General features: G+C 38.5%; 1 protein-coding gene across 2 annotated transcripts in view; it reads right to left on the bottom strand.

Annotated features, from left to right (window-relative positions):
- The window catches only part of LOC137266359 (anaphase-promoting complex subunit 4-like), a 146,314-nt gene that overhangs the window by 97,985 nt on the left and 33,402 nt on the right, over nucleotides 1-14,927 (bottom strand). The window contains exons 7-18 of one of the 2 annotated variants that reach the window (XM_067801846.1): nucleotides 12,658-12,728; nucleotides 10,413-10,455; nucleotides 9,932-10,008; nucleotides 8,822-8,974; nucleotides 8,202-8,257; nucleotides 6,816-6,862; nucleotides 6,390-6,455; nucleotides 4,919-4,990; nucleotides 4,365-4,452; nucleotides 3,322-3,422; nucleotides 2,431-2,489; nucleotides 601-639 (exon numbers count right to left, since the gene is read on the bottom strand). In XM_067801846.1, coding sequence (XP_067657947.1) covers nucleotides 601-639; nucleotides 2,431-2,489; nucleotides 3,322-3,422; nucleotides 4,365-4,452; nucleotides 4,919-4,990; nucleotides 6,390-6,455; nucleotides 6,816-6,862; nucleotides 8,202-8,257; nucleotides 8,822-8,974; nucleotides 9,932-10,008; nucleotides 10,413-10,455; nucleotides 12,658-12,728 — 872 coding nt within the window. The remainder of the gene's footprint in view (nucleotides 1-600; nucleotides 640-2,430; nucleotides 2,490-3,321; nucleotides 3,423-4,364; nucleotides 4,453-4,918; nucleotides 4,991-6,389; nucleotides 6,456-6,815; nucleotides 6,863-8,201; nucleotides 8,258-8,821; nucleotides 8,975-9,931; nucleotides 10,009-10,412; nucleotides 10,456-12,657; nucleotides 12,729-14,927) is intronic. The other variant, XM_067801847.1, reaches the window with a different exon arrangement.

The following is a 14,927-nucleotide window of genomic DNA, read 5'->3' as shown; positions in this document are numbered from 1 at the left end:
ATCCACAACTAACTCTGACTACATACTCTAGTAACCACCTCCCATCTTGACCCTAGATATCACCGCCCACCCTGAACTCGTTCCTTTACTCGCCCCAACTTGGTTCTCAAGCACATTTACCCTGTCTCCTTTCCCAGTAAACTACTACCCACCCGACAGAAACCATCCACAACTAACTCTGACTACATACTCTAGTAACCACCTCCCATCTTGACCCTAGATATCACCGCCCACCCTGAACTCGTTCCTTTACTCGCCCCAACTTGGTTCTCAAGCACATTTACCCTGTCTCCTTTCCCAGTAAACTACTACCCATCCGACAGAAACCATCCACAACTAACTCTGACTACATACTCTAGTAACCACCTCCCATCTTGACCCTAGATATCACCGCCCACCCTGAACTCGTTCCTTTACTCGCCCCAACTTGGTTCTCAAGCACATTTACCCTGTCTCCTTTCCCAGTAAACTACTACCCATCCGACAGAAACCATCCACAACTAACTCTGACTACATACTCTAGTAACCACCTCCCATCTTGACCCTAGATATCATCACCCACCCTGAACTCGTTTAGCAAGAATTGTTCGTACAACTTACTGACAGAAGACTGGCTTCCTTGGAGTGGAATCTTCAGGTCTATGTAAAGGAAACGAAGAGCATTAGTTTCATCTGATGTTATCCTTTAGAAAACTTCTAGGGGACTGGAGTAAGTTCGTGGGCAAAGTGTTCATTTGTCATGCCGAAGGCTCAGGTTCGATTCCCAACATGGGTATAATGTGTCAGGCCCATTTCTGGTGTCTCCTCACCGTAATATTGCTGGAATATTGCTAAAAGCTGCATAAAAGGAAACTCACTCTTTTACTCAGATGATGTTCTACACCATTATTAAGGCAGACCACAAAAACCATGGCAGCCTGACTGTTTGTTGCATAACATGTCACTCTGCGATACTGCAGCTTTTGATTGTAGCCAATCCATTGTCAGCACTGGGAAACAAGAGTCATCAGAAGATGATATATCCCCCCGGCCCCCACATATTTGAAAGGACAAATCATCTGACAGTTACTTCTTGTGTTCTTAGACCAAGTCTGAATTGTTTCCATGGAATTCATGAAAAATATAAATGCCATATATCTGTAATCAGAAAAAGTCACCACTTCAAGATCTGTCTCATATATCTGCCAAGATCTTTTGAAAGATATGAAATGGTTTTCAAGTTGTGCTCCAGAAACAAAGTCAGCAACGTGTTCATGGAACCAAGAAAATAATACATCATAAAAACCTGTAAATAGCAAAAGGCACCACTTTGGGGTCTACCACATATATCTACCAAGTAACACTGACAGATATTAAGAAGATTTTGAGTTCAGCTCCGGAAACAGAACACACCTCTCACTTTTGAAAGTAAGTCAGAAACGTTTCCATGGAAACCAATAAAATAATAAATCACAAGATCCTGTACATAGCAAAAGGCACCTCTATAGGTTCAGATTGATATATCTACCAAGTTTTGCAGAAAAATATTGAATGGTTTTTGAGTTCTGCTCTGGAAACGAAGCCCATCCCGCCATTTTGAGACAATGTCCGAAACGTTTACATGGAAACTGATAAAATAATCAATCACAAAAACCTGTAAATACCAAAAGGCACCACTTCAGCTTCTGACTGATATATCTACCAAGTTTTGCAGAAAAATATTGAACGGCTTTTGAGTTCTGCTCCGGAAACAAAACACACCTCTCACTTTTGAGACTATGTCCGAAACGTTTCCATGGAAACCGAGAAAATAATCAATCACAAAAACCTGTATATAGCAAAAGGCACCGCTTTAGGTTCTGATTGATATATCTACCAAGTTTTGCAGAAAAATATTGAACGGTTTTTGAGTTCTGCTCCGGAAACGAAGCCCACCCAACCATAAAACTAACACCAAAATGTTCCATGGAAAAACAAAAAAAATATAAATGCCAAAAATTTGTACACAGCAAAAGGCACAACCATGGGCTGAGATTACAATATCTATCAAGTTTGGTCTAAAAGTATTGAATGGTTTCTGAGTTGTGCTCCAGAAACAAAATGATTACAGACGGACGGACAGACGGATGAGGCGTCAAATAAAAACAGGATTGCCTGCATGATCAACTTTCCTCTCGGTCAAGGCACAATCAGTGGACACAAGGTCTGACCACACATTCCCATTATTCGCTTCAAACCAAACCTTCAATTGCCACACCCTTGTCTTGTATGAAATATTCACAAGGTCTTATATAATAAACTAGAAACTTAAGAACAGGTGTTGTTTTTTTTCTTATGCAAAAACAAAATCAGCTCCATCTTAAATGCCCTAAACCTTTCCAACCAGAATTCTCGCAAACATGTATCATGACGAATTCTGACTTTACCACAGCATTCCCCAGCATTACATACCTTGTCAGAGTGAAGAGGTGGTTGGTGCACACACAGTGGAGGGACTGGCCTATCACAACCTGAAAAACACAACACTGCATGTCATCTATATACCCAGAAAAGGGTGAGTGAGGGAGTTGAGTTTTACACTGCACTCAGCAAAATTCCAGGCTCTAGATTTTCGAGCTCTCATGGCGCTAAGATAGTCATAAGTGCCATACATTAACAATAACTTATGACTATCTTAGCTCTAAGAGGGCTTCGAAAATCTAGACCCATCTATATAGCAGCAGAGTGTAAATAATAGAGTCTGGACCAGACAATCCAGTGATCAACAACACGAGCATTGATGTTGCAACCAAGTCAGGAAGCCTGATCACCTGATCCCATTAGTTGCCTCTTACAACAAGCATAGTCGCCTTTCATGGCAAGCATGAGTTGATGAAGGCTTATTCTAATCTGGGCCTTCTCGGGTCAGAAAAGTTAAAGACTAATTGATTCTTTAATATTATACTTAATCCGTCATGCCTGAAAATTACCTCACTCGTTCAATAAAATTAAAACTAGAGAAAGTTTTGTACCATAGCACCATAATTAAGTGCTGCAGGTTAGCTAGATGTGGGCACAAATATGCTGTAGCTGACTAACTACGATACCCATCATTAACGGTTGCTGTCATGCTTTGAGTGAGCTTTACACCAATTTTAGCAATATTCCAGCAATAACACTGCAGGATACACCAGAAACATGTGGCTATGTGTGGAATTAAACCCAGTTCTTCAGTGTGACAAGTGACGTTTTAACCATTAGACTACCCTACCACCCAGTGTACTTTGAGATGCAGCCTTGCACAGTACATTGCAGTACCTCATATCTGCTTGAGGTTATACTTTCAAATATGGTAGAACTGACCGCTGGTTTATGGAACACTGTGGTGTTCATCAGCTCAACCAGCTGCTCTTGGAGCTGGACAAGAGAGTGATTGCTATCTACTGGATACAGCACAGGACTGTCTGCAACACACACAATATCACACTACATCAATCTGTGGAACACTGTTGTGATCATCAGCTCATCCAGCTGCTCTTGGGGCTGTACACAAGAGTGGTTGCTGTCTAGAGAGTACAGGACAGGGCTGTCTGCAATATAATCAACACAATATCACACAATATCAATCTATGGAACGCTGGTGTAGCTATCTACTTCACCTGGAGCTATACATGAAAATGGGTGCTGTCTACAGGGCACAACACAGGACTCTGCAACAGAAACAATATCACACTTTATCAATCTATGGAACACTGTTGTGGTCATCAGCTCATCCAGCTGCTCTTGGGGCTGTACACAAGAGTGGTTGCTGTCTAGAGAGTACAGCACAGGGCTGTCTGCAAAATAATCAACACAATATCGATCTATGGAACACTGTTGTGGTCATCTACTTCACCTGGAGCTATACATGAAAATGGGTGCTGTCTACAGGGTACAGTACAGGACTGTCTGCAAAAGACACAACATCACACTATATCAATCTATGGAACACTGTTGTGGGCATCAGCTAATCTAGCTGCTCTCGTAGCTTTACATGAAAGTGGTTGCTGTCTATTGGGTACAGCAAAGGACTGTCTGTAATAATTACAACACAATGTTGTTCCATTACAACTATGGAGCATTTCCAAGTCTGTAACAATTTCAAAATGGCACAAAGTAAATGCAAAATTGAAACCTTAGGTAACAATAATAAAGAATATTGTGCCATATAAAACCGCTAACAGCCTTTATGGCACTGGCATACAAGTGTCACTGAGAAACTGTGAAAGATCATTAGGAATGAAATACTATTGCCAATGAAAGTTTCTCTACTGCATCAAAAGGACTCCCAATGAATGTGGTAGTGACTTTGAGATATCATGTGTATCTTCTTTATGATTTGCTCACATTCTGATACTCTGCCTTACCTGCATGGAATGTACTGGCATTGAGGTACTGTTGCCATGGGTTGTTTGATGTGTCAGGAGGAGAAGACAGATTTTCTTTCTTTAAATACTGCAATACAGTACGATGAAAGGTATTAGATTACCTCCCTTGGACCATAATGGAGTTTCACAATACAGCTGCCACTTACTCTGTTGTTTACACTGCACTCAAGAACAATTATTCTACTAAAAAGCAGTCTATAAATAAGAAAGTCTAAACAAGACAATCCAGTGATTTATACCATGAACACTAACCTACATAATTGGGATTCTACATGCATCAACCAAATTAATAAGTATAACATTTTAGTCTCGTTGAATGGATGCACCAAATTAGATATGTTGATATGAATGCCCGACATAATCATATCTAGATTTTGGAAACCTACACACTGAAAGACATTGCAAAATATTTTTACCTGACATGAACTACCTGGGAGATGTGCCCTGGCCATCACACAGAAAATATATCAGAGATTAATAATTGATTTTAACAAAATCTTCCATGTCTCCCATAAACCTTTAACACCGTGTACCTGCCCAACTTTTTCCAGTTTAAATCCTGACTTTTTACCGGAATCTGATTCACCAAACAGGTTGTTTGCTTCCTGAAATAAACACCAATGCAAGAGTCAACTCAAGTCACACAAAAGATTTTATGGGCTCTTCTGATAACCACACCATATGCTCTACACTTGAGCTTTTGGGAATGTTTCAAGTAATTTATCCAAACAGAGTGGAAATTAAGTCAGATGAAATAACATATGCCAAAGATGATATCGAACTTCACCAAAATTTGTTTGTTTGCTGTTTAATGCCCCACTCAAAATATAAAAAAAAAAGGTCAAATGTCTAAAACATTCCTTAACATGACCACATCATTTCCTGTGACTTTCACACTCTGCAATATTCCACAAACTGGCATCAGTATGTAACCAATGGAGTCTGGGCCAAATAAACCAGTCATCAACAAGACAAGCAATGACCAAGATCTTTATGGATAAGTTTTCTTTTTAATTCTTTCAAACACAATGTTTCGGGGTCATTTCAGGCCGCTGAATCAGATGAACTGACAGTTGATGCTATGACGACATTCGGGGGTCATTTCAGACCCCTTCAGCAGATGAACTGTCAGTTGATGCTATGACAACATTCGTGGGTCATTTCAGACCCCTTCAGCAGATGAACTGTCAGTTGATACGATGACGACATTCGGGGGTCATTTCAGACCCTTTCAGCAGATGAACTGTCAGTTGATGCTATGACGACATTCGGGGGTCATTTCAGACCCCTTCAGCAGATGAACTGTCAGTTGATGCTATAACAGACAGACTATAATAGATGTTATAATAGCATCAACTGTCAGTTAACCTGATGAAGGGGTCTGAAATGACCCCGGAACGTTGTGTTTCAAAGAATTAAAAAAAGACTTATCCATTAAGATCTTGGTCATATATAAAACTTCTAAATGTTACTGAAAGACTGGATAAGCATTGATCTATACAATTGGAATACACTGACGTGTCAGGCTGACTAATTGTTTCTGTTAATCGCCTCCTTCAACAAGCATAATAGCTGCTTGGATATTCAAAGCTCTCTCAGCACTAGGGCAGCCATAAGTGCCATACATTTACATTAATTAAAACCATCATAGAGCTAGGAGAGCTTTGTAAAACTAGGCCTAGAGTCCCAACGAGAAGTGACTTGGGTTTCAATCCAAGTTTTTGTAAGCACACACATGCAGAAAACGTAAAAGTGTATTTTGGGGGGGACAATTCATGAAGTGAATATGGTGCAAAAACAATCTAAAAGATATTTTCCTTATGTATATTTTTTGGCCAATAAAAACATTGAGACTCTATAATTTGAGCGGGAAAATGTTTTTAGAATTTTCTCATTCTTTAAAAAAAATAAGGGCAGCAGATCGATATAACAAGAAAGAAAATTGGTCTGGCCTTACTAAGAATCTATATAAACATCTATATAACATAAGACAACATTTCTTACTGGGGAAAACTGTGTGAAGTTATCCCGGAGAAACTCTGCTACAAAGTTCACATCATGTTGTGTCATCTGCAAATAAAAAGACAAGGTCAAATCTGCAAAAAACATACATGAAGTCAATCTGTTGATCAATCAACCAGATCCATCAGTGCAGCAATGTGGCATAATATTTCTATACTTAAACTGACCAAAATTGGAGAGCAGCAAAAATACATGTTTAATAACCAGAAAGTGAAATATCATATTTCATGTTTCATACTAGTTTTTGCACAATTCCAGCAAATCACAGCGAATGACACTTAGAATGAGCTGCATACCTTCCACATACAGAACAGAAACAAGGACTTCTGTACGACAAGCTAACACTTTAACCACTGGGTTTTCTCAACGCACCTTAACTGATGTTTCAAACCTACAGCCTAGTCTTACCTTGCTTAGTTCTGCTGGAGGTTGCTCATTTGAAAGACGCAAAATCACTGCAAATATAAAAACAGTTACATTAAGAAAACATGATCTGTATGTACCCGTAATAACTAAATAATGACATCATATAAGGGGTGTGGGGTGTGGGGTGTGGGTAAGGAGTGATCATGACTCTCTGGTGTCATGAGAGGGAGTCGTGGACATGGTATTGAGAGTCAAATACACATTTTCTGCATCATGAGCTAATAATCTTGATAATGACTCAAAACAGAATCTTGCCCTGGTGTCTTCTGATATCAAATATATCACATTTCTTGACTGGTTAAAATTTCATTTGTCATGCCATGGTGATGTTGGGTTTGAATCTAATGTTAAATCCTCTCATCCCTGGTTTGTCTCAACCATACCAATATTCATTTGTTTCGCCACATTAGGAAGACTTCCATCTTATTGGCTTGCCCTCTGTGAAGATACTGATATTGATCCTATGATTGTGTTGACGTTTTATGTAGGCCTCTGGTAAATCAATGAACGCTGACGAACAATTTTGGCATATTACCTAAATCATCTTCTCATATTGGAGTCTGGACTTTTATACATGGAGCAGTGTATATGATGACAATAACAAGAAGACCAAGTCATCAATATCCACCACAATGGCAAAATACTGTTCATGAATATGTCTTGTAAACTACATTGGAAGGAGACTACACTAAAGTTTTACAGTTCTGCTCCTGAAAAGAACACTAACACGAAATTCAGTTGAGGTCGAGCTTGTTGTCATGGAAATGAGAAAATTTTTTTATTCAGATATCCAATCCTATAAAAAGGCACCACGATACCACCAGACCTATCTATGTGCCAAGTTTGGTGACGTAATAGTGAACGGTTTTAAAGTCCTGCTAAAACCCTAAAACTCATTATCCTGCAAGCCAAGTCCAGAGACGCCAACCCTGAATCAAATGAAAGCTGAGTCATGCCTTGCTAAAAGCATGGTGCATGTTGGGGGTTGACCATGAGAGGGGGCTTGGGCCCCTTTTGATGGTGGGGGTCTGGGGGGGCTCCCCTATGAAAATCTTTAGATTTTGCTTGAAAGTATGCAATTTCTGGGCATACTTAACCAGATAACAGTCTCTGAAATGTACATATTAAATGGCTATTAACTAAAAGTCTTTCAAACATTCTAAATTTATACACATACATGTATTTTCTAAACAGAGTTTTTTATGGAGAAATCAGAGCGTAGATTTTATTTTTGAAAATAGGAGTAACTCCTCCAAAATCAGGAAGGTTGGCATTTCTGCAAGTCTCATGCTGACACAACTGAAAGGTGAAAGAAACATGGCTTATATTTAGTCTATTAAGTGTGTAACAACTAGCAAAACATCTTACCTACATACAGCCATCTGAAAAATGCCTTGAAATTCTTGATGCTTCCATCAATAACCCTAAAATAGAAAACAGCATCAGTTATCTCCCCTTGGCCATAGTGATGTTTGGTGGCTATGTACTCCCATCTAAAACAAAATCAGTTATCTCCCCTTGGCCATGGCGATGTATAAGCGGCTATGTACTCCCATGTATTAGCTCATCTGATAATACCTATTCTTACTCCCACAAAATGTAATCTATGACATTCATTTCTTTGGCATAGTTTAAAGAAAGCATTGACAAAATGTAAAGTTTTTACAAACCACAACTTCAGCTTCAACTGTTCTCAAGTAAAGCAGATAATTATTTCTTAAACATTTTCACCCATGACTTCTTTCAAATATTGAGAAACAAAACAACATAATGAACCATTGATGATAATAGTTACCTCACTTGAACTGCACGCAGCCAACAAGTACCTTTCCACCAATATTAGCTTGCATTACTTTCTGACAACAATTACCAATTTCACCAGTGGGAGCCAATGTTACACAGCAAACAATTGCCAATTCCACCAATATGAGTATATACTACTGAGTGAAGAATTAACAATTCCACCAATGGGAGCCTGTTATACTTACTGCTGTAGTTGACTGGTGTTGAGTACAAAGCTTCCTGCAAGTTGCACAGCCTTCTGTAGATCGGTGGTGTCGAGACCTAACACCCCAAACTTGTCGTACCACAATGACATGCCCCGCAGCTCACTGAGATGGTACACCAAGGCTTGACTTACACTGTGGGGATAAGCACTCATAAAATCTCAACACCACCTCCATGAACACATTGAAAATGACTCTGAACATCACATAATGAATGGCATCTCATAAATTATTGAAATGATATATGAATTAACATTGATGAAACTTGCATTAACAAATAATGGGGGTTACATAAATATTCAGAAACTGAACAAATAGGGGGATTAAAGATACTAATAGTTTTAAAAATATATATTTTTTATTAATCTGAATTTTGTCGTTTTAAATGACACTCTTGAATGAAATGAACTAACCATTTAATTTGACGAATATTCAGAAAACAAAAAATGGAAGAAAAACCCTTGGAATTGGTGATTACATTAAAAATGTATATATTTTGATTGTAATCTATAGTCAGTCACAATTAATATTGGATTTGGTATCTGATTCCCAACATGAATTAACAAGGAATGTCTCCAAGTGCAATATTTAGTGTTGCCATAGTGATAACCTACAGTTACTTACTACATGAAAAGGGAGTGTCTTTATCACCTAACCAGCAACTTCTGTAGGCTGACAATTTCTTATTTGTTGATGCAAATATGCCATGACATGCAACTAGTGTGCATGTTTGACTAACTCTGTGACATAAAGAAGAATGACAGAATGTTTGTGAATAGTCCTCAAGGAGTTGAAACTGCAATTAAGTAAGCGAGCATTGTTTTATGTCCCTTTAAGCAATATTCCAGCAATATCACACCAGGGGACACCAGAAAGGGGTTACACAAATTCTAACCATGTGGGAATCAAACTCGGATCTTTGACATGATGAGGGAATGTTTTAACCACAAGGCTACCCCATTTTGCTACAGTTGAAGCAGCCTCACAAAGACATCACAGACGACTGGAATACTGTGTCGCCAAAATACCTTTTGTAAGTTGCCTTTTATGATTATTATCTTCAAATTATCAGCAACAAAATATTATTCTTACCTCTGTAAATGTTTCACAACCAGTTTCTGGATGTTGGAATATGATGTCTCTATGGAATGACCTAATTTCTTCAAACCCTGGAATGAAATACACAGATTAAACATAGCTGCATTTTTAAATTTTTCATTGTTTGTCAAATGTTTGTGAGTCCTAAGGTCTTGCAGCAGTAATACTGGTGAGTCCAAGGGAGGAAAAGCAGGGTGGCTCTTACATCACAGTTTGATCAACCAGTGTTCAATTATCTACTGTCCTACAGTAATATATTCTTATTACTATTCTGACCGATAAGCTGAAAATCTCAGAAAATTTGTTCTTCATTTAATGCACATGAATATGATGAAGTTAATCAATAAAATGTTAAAAGTCCATCCTCAAAAGTGGTGGTTATCTATTTGTTTAAATTTATTTATTTGAAAACCTCATCATATAAAGATGTTAACCATACACAAGAGGTGGATGAGACATTCTGTATCTTGCTTACCTTTTCAGTGAGTTCATGCTGCAAGAACTGTTCTAGTTCCTCACTGGAAATGTAAGACCACAATTTAAATTGTAAATAGTCCCAAAGTGGAACTGCCTTCCTCAAAACATCTGACAGTTTCATGTAATCATGTTGCTACAACACTGCTCATGTAAAGACATATTTTCAGTTTCATTACAACTTCAAACCATCCTTATACCCTGTGCAGTAAAATGTCGTATTCCCCAAACATTTGATAAACTTGCGTATATCATTTTCAGTGCCAGGAAATATGGAATGGTTTGGTAAAAATGGAGATTTGTTATGTGAGAGAAGCAGTCATAAAATATCTATAAGTTGACCAGTGCTGAAAAGTGAAAGCTGTGCAGCAGTTATGGAGGAAACATCAGACATTGCCAAAAGCATGATGTCTTTTGGAATTGTTTTGCTTTCTAATACACTGAAGAAATTAACTTAACAAATTCAGCAGACTGTAGCAAGATTTGATGAAATAATCTTTAAATGTAAGTTCAGCTAAAATATAGTCAGGACCATAATTTTGGGCTGGAAAGTTAAAATGTTTACACACAGACAGCTCAACAACATTAGGACCATTTTGTGGTGTATATGAAATCAAACTTATTCAGAACATGATCACTGATGGGTGCCATCACTGACAATGTGACAATTTTGTGGACATCTGAAGGCACAAGAAGAAGACAAAGTCATTAATATCCCCCGCAATGGCAAAATACTCTTCATTAATATGTCTACAAGTTATGATTATGTTAACTGTTTCGGCGTGTATATAGCAAAGTGGGAAGTGAGTACTGAAAGGTTTTTAAATTCTGATCCATAAAGAAGCAACACCACCAACTTCAGTTGAAACCGACCTTGTTGTCAGGGAAACACACTAATATTTCAATCAGAATTCCAAAACTACAAAAAGGCACCTGTTCACCACTAGATATGCATATGTATGAAATTTGGTGAAGAAACAGCGAATGGTTTAAAGGTTCTGCTCCAGAAAAGAGCACTACCACCGATTTGAGTTGAAGTCAAACTTGTTGCAATGGAAACGCCAAAAATATTTAATTCAGACTTCAAAAACAACAAAAAGCCACAAGCACACCACCACACCTATCTATGTGCCAAGTTTGGTGAAGAAATACTGAATGTTTGTAAAGATCTGCTCCGGAAAATACAAATGTACAAGAATGCATGCATGCATGCACACATGGACAGACACACAGACATTTTAATACCCTCCCTGCAAAAGACATTGCAGGGGATGATGAAAATATTCCATAACACTAGAATTCCTATCTTTCTTTTCACATAAATGGTGATCATTAGGTTAATGTGTTTCTGTTCCCCAAATGATGTAGACAAATAAGGAACTACTTAAAATTTCTGTAGGATTTTGCCATTGTATTGCAGACATGGATAATTGCTTGGCACTGGAGTTGTTTAGCACTATACAGTGAGCTTTACTCAAACATTGCTATCATGTAACTTCTTTACAATTTCTAAACTTTTCCAGAATGAAATCTAGTCTAAACATCCATTATATGAATGACTTTATTAGGAGATCATCACACTGTTCTTATGTATCACAACTATCAGGCTCACATAATGCAATTAATAATGTCAGGTTCATCAGATAAATTCACTGGAGCAAGAACACAAGCTTCTGAGTGAGTGAGTGAGTGAGTGAGTGAGTGAGTGAGTGAGTGAGTGAGTGAGTGAGTGAGTGAGTGAGTGAGTGAGTGAGTGAGTGAGTGAGTGAGTGAGTGAGTGAGTGAGTGAGTGAGTGAGTGAGTGAGTGAGTGAGTGAGTGAGTGAGTGAGTGAGTGAGTGAGTGAGTGAGTGAGTGAGTGAGTGAGTGAGTGGCGAGCGAGTAAATGTTGCAATCAGCTATTCATTGCTGACCTTTATGTGATGAATCTACTTCTAAATTAATGTTTAAAAACAATGATTTTATGCATTCTAGTGTTGCAGTAGATTATATCAAATAAAGGTTATTTGGTTTGTAGTGGGCAAGTATTGTTTTACGCCACTTTTAGGATTATTTCAGCAATATCATAGTGAGGGGGCACAAGAAATGGACTTCACACATTGTACTCGTGGGAAATTGAACCCAGGTCTTCATGACCAGCAAATGCTTTATCCAATAGGCTACCACACTGCCTTTATATGACTGAGAATGTCTATGAAAATGACCCCTGACCTATAGGTCAAGACAGCCAGATGCCGTCTGCCCTACCTGGGTGTACCGAACAGAAGTAGTTCCAGGAAGTCATTACTGACGCTGCTGCTCTGACCACTCTGAGCTTTCTGAAAACAAAACCACTGACACATCAACATCAGAGACACAAATAACATGTGGTGATGAGACACAAGAGACACAGGCCTGCACAGCGAATGGTTGTTAAGCTCAGACAGCATGGGCAACATCACTTCTTGAAATACAAGCAGAAGGGAAGGGGAGGTTTGGGGTCACAGGAAATGTCAGTGTGAACAGTTGTAGTAACATGGTAATGTTAAGGAATGTATTAGACATTTTCAAATGGCTGTCATGAAGCCCTTTAAAAAATTCATCTTTCTTGCAGAAAATGAAATCTTCTTTCATAAGACAGCAATCTCACTCTTCACTGTCAATTCTGAAGCTTGGGAATGGGGTTTAAAACAGCTTTCAATAGCACTCCTGTATGATATGGAATGACCGCTTAATGTCCACAGTGACACAGTGTCACCGTTCTGTTGAAACCCATAAGCATGATTTGAGTTCGTTATTACTTTTCCACCACTTGCAGCAATATTCCTGCAATTCCTGGGACACCACAAATGGGCTTCAAACATTGTACCAATGTGGGGAATCGAACCCAGGTCTTCGGCATGATAAGCTTACGAGTTTTTATCCATTGGTTACCCCCATCACCTCTAGCATCATATGTTTTTGGTATGCATAGAGGACATGACACCAATAGCAGTGCATAAGATGTCAGAGCAGTCTCTCTCACAGTCTCTGAACCACAATATTTTCCTGACTGCCTAGCCCTCCTTGCAATGCTAAAAGCCCTAAATGAGCCAAATCTAGATTTCCTCAGGTTCTGAACCTCTTAATTCACTGGGGATCCTTCTCAATTTGAAATGAATTGTTTGATTATACGTATTCAGATACTAAATGTCAGTGTAATGTCTGGGCCCCTGTCAGCTCTGTGTACAATTCGAACTGTAACCAAAACAGAGTACCACTTAGAGGGTTTAATGTAAAAACCCTTGTGTGGTCAGAAAGAGCACAGAAATAAAACATGTATTTTTGAATGGCAATATGTCAAAGTGTTACTTATAAGCCATTTTTTCCATTTAGAAGATATAGATATATACAGCAAAATGCAGATCCTTATATATCAGAGCTACCTGTGTCCTTGTCACCTCTCTAAATTTGTGTATGTTTCTCACTGTGATCAGAACAGTTTGTTGCTCTGAGGATCTAGGCCTTTGGATAGCCTAGTGGAGTAAGTGCTTGCTTGTCACACCAAAACCTGTCTTCAGTTCCCCACATGGCAAAAATTTATGAAGGCCATTTCTGGTGTCTCCCCCTCTTGATACTGCTGGGATATGGCTTAAAGTTTTGTCATGTCCGTTGTGTGAAAACTGTGAAGACAGGGTTGAAACCTCACTCACTCATTCACTCACAGTCGACGTTTATGTTGAACTATGTCCCTGGAATATTGCTAAATGAGGTGTAAAACCAAACTCACTCAAAGAATCGATTTTTATTTAAAAAGTTATTTAACCAGGAAGTCTCCTCTGAAGGCCTCTGTTTAATTTCCAAATGAGCACAATTCTGGTCAGCAAATAAACCAAATTCTCTACTACTGTCTATATGAAAACCGTCCCGAAAAACCCATGATGGCCCCCTGCATTATCAAAGCATATCTCCTCGATCTCATTTTAACATTATGTGATCCAGGAACAGCTTGTCATATAGATAAGACACTTACTTACACAATTTTATCACACTTTCGGTATGAACCTATTCTTCTTAATCTGTCAATCACACACACAGAGCTTAAAATCTTACTGCGGAAACAATTAAACAGTTACCTCCTTGTCATTACTTAAAACTTGCCATTCACTTACAATGAAACAAAGATATCAAAATTATCTCTATCAGTTAAATACCAGTGCCCTGTAATCTTCAGTTTCATTACACACAGGTTCTCTAACAGTCAAACACCTTCCCCTTTAATCAAAGTGGGCCAACCCATGACTTAATGTCCAGTATTAATCTTCAATAATTAACATAACGCCTCATACAAACCTATGAAAAAACATTTGGAAATAATTCAGTGTTGGGGGTCACTTAAACAAACATCAAAGACACAGGTTAATCCATATCTTCCAAGTCTCAAAGCTATCTGTTTAATCTTTAAGCTGCTGCAAAAATGTTATCAGACAGACAAAAGGATGCTGGTCCTGCTAATTAGCAAATGAGAGAGTACAGCGGGGGTTCTTTAGAAAATGACA

The sequence above is a fragment of the Haliotis asinina genome, chromosome 15 (assembly GCF_037392515.1).
Source record: "Haliotis asinina isolate JCU_RB_2024 chromosome 15, JCU_Hal_asi_v2, whole genome shotgun sequence".
Classification (NCBI taxonomy): domain Eukaryota; kingdom Metazoa; phylum Mollusca; class Gastropoda; order Lepetellida; family Haliotidae; genus Haliotis; species Haliotis asinina.
This window is presented reverse-complemented; position numbering and strand designations above follow the sequence as displayed.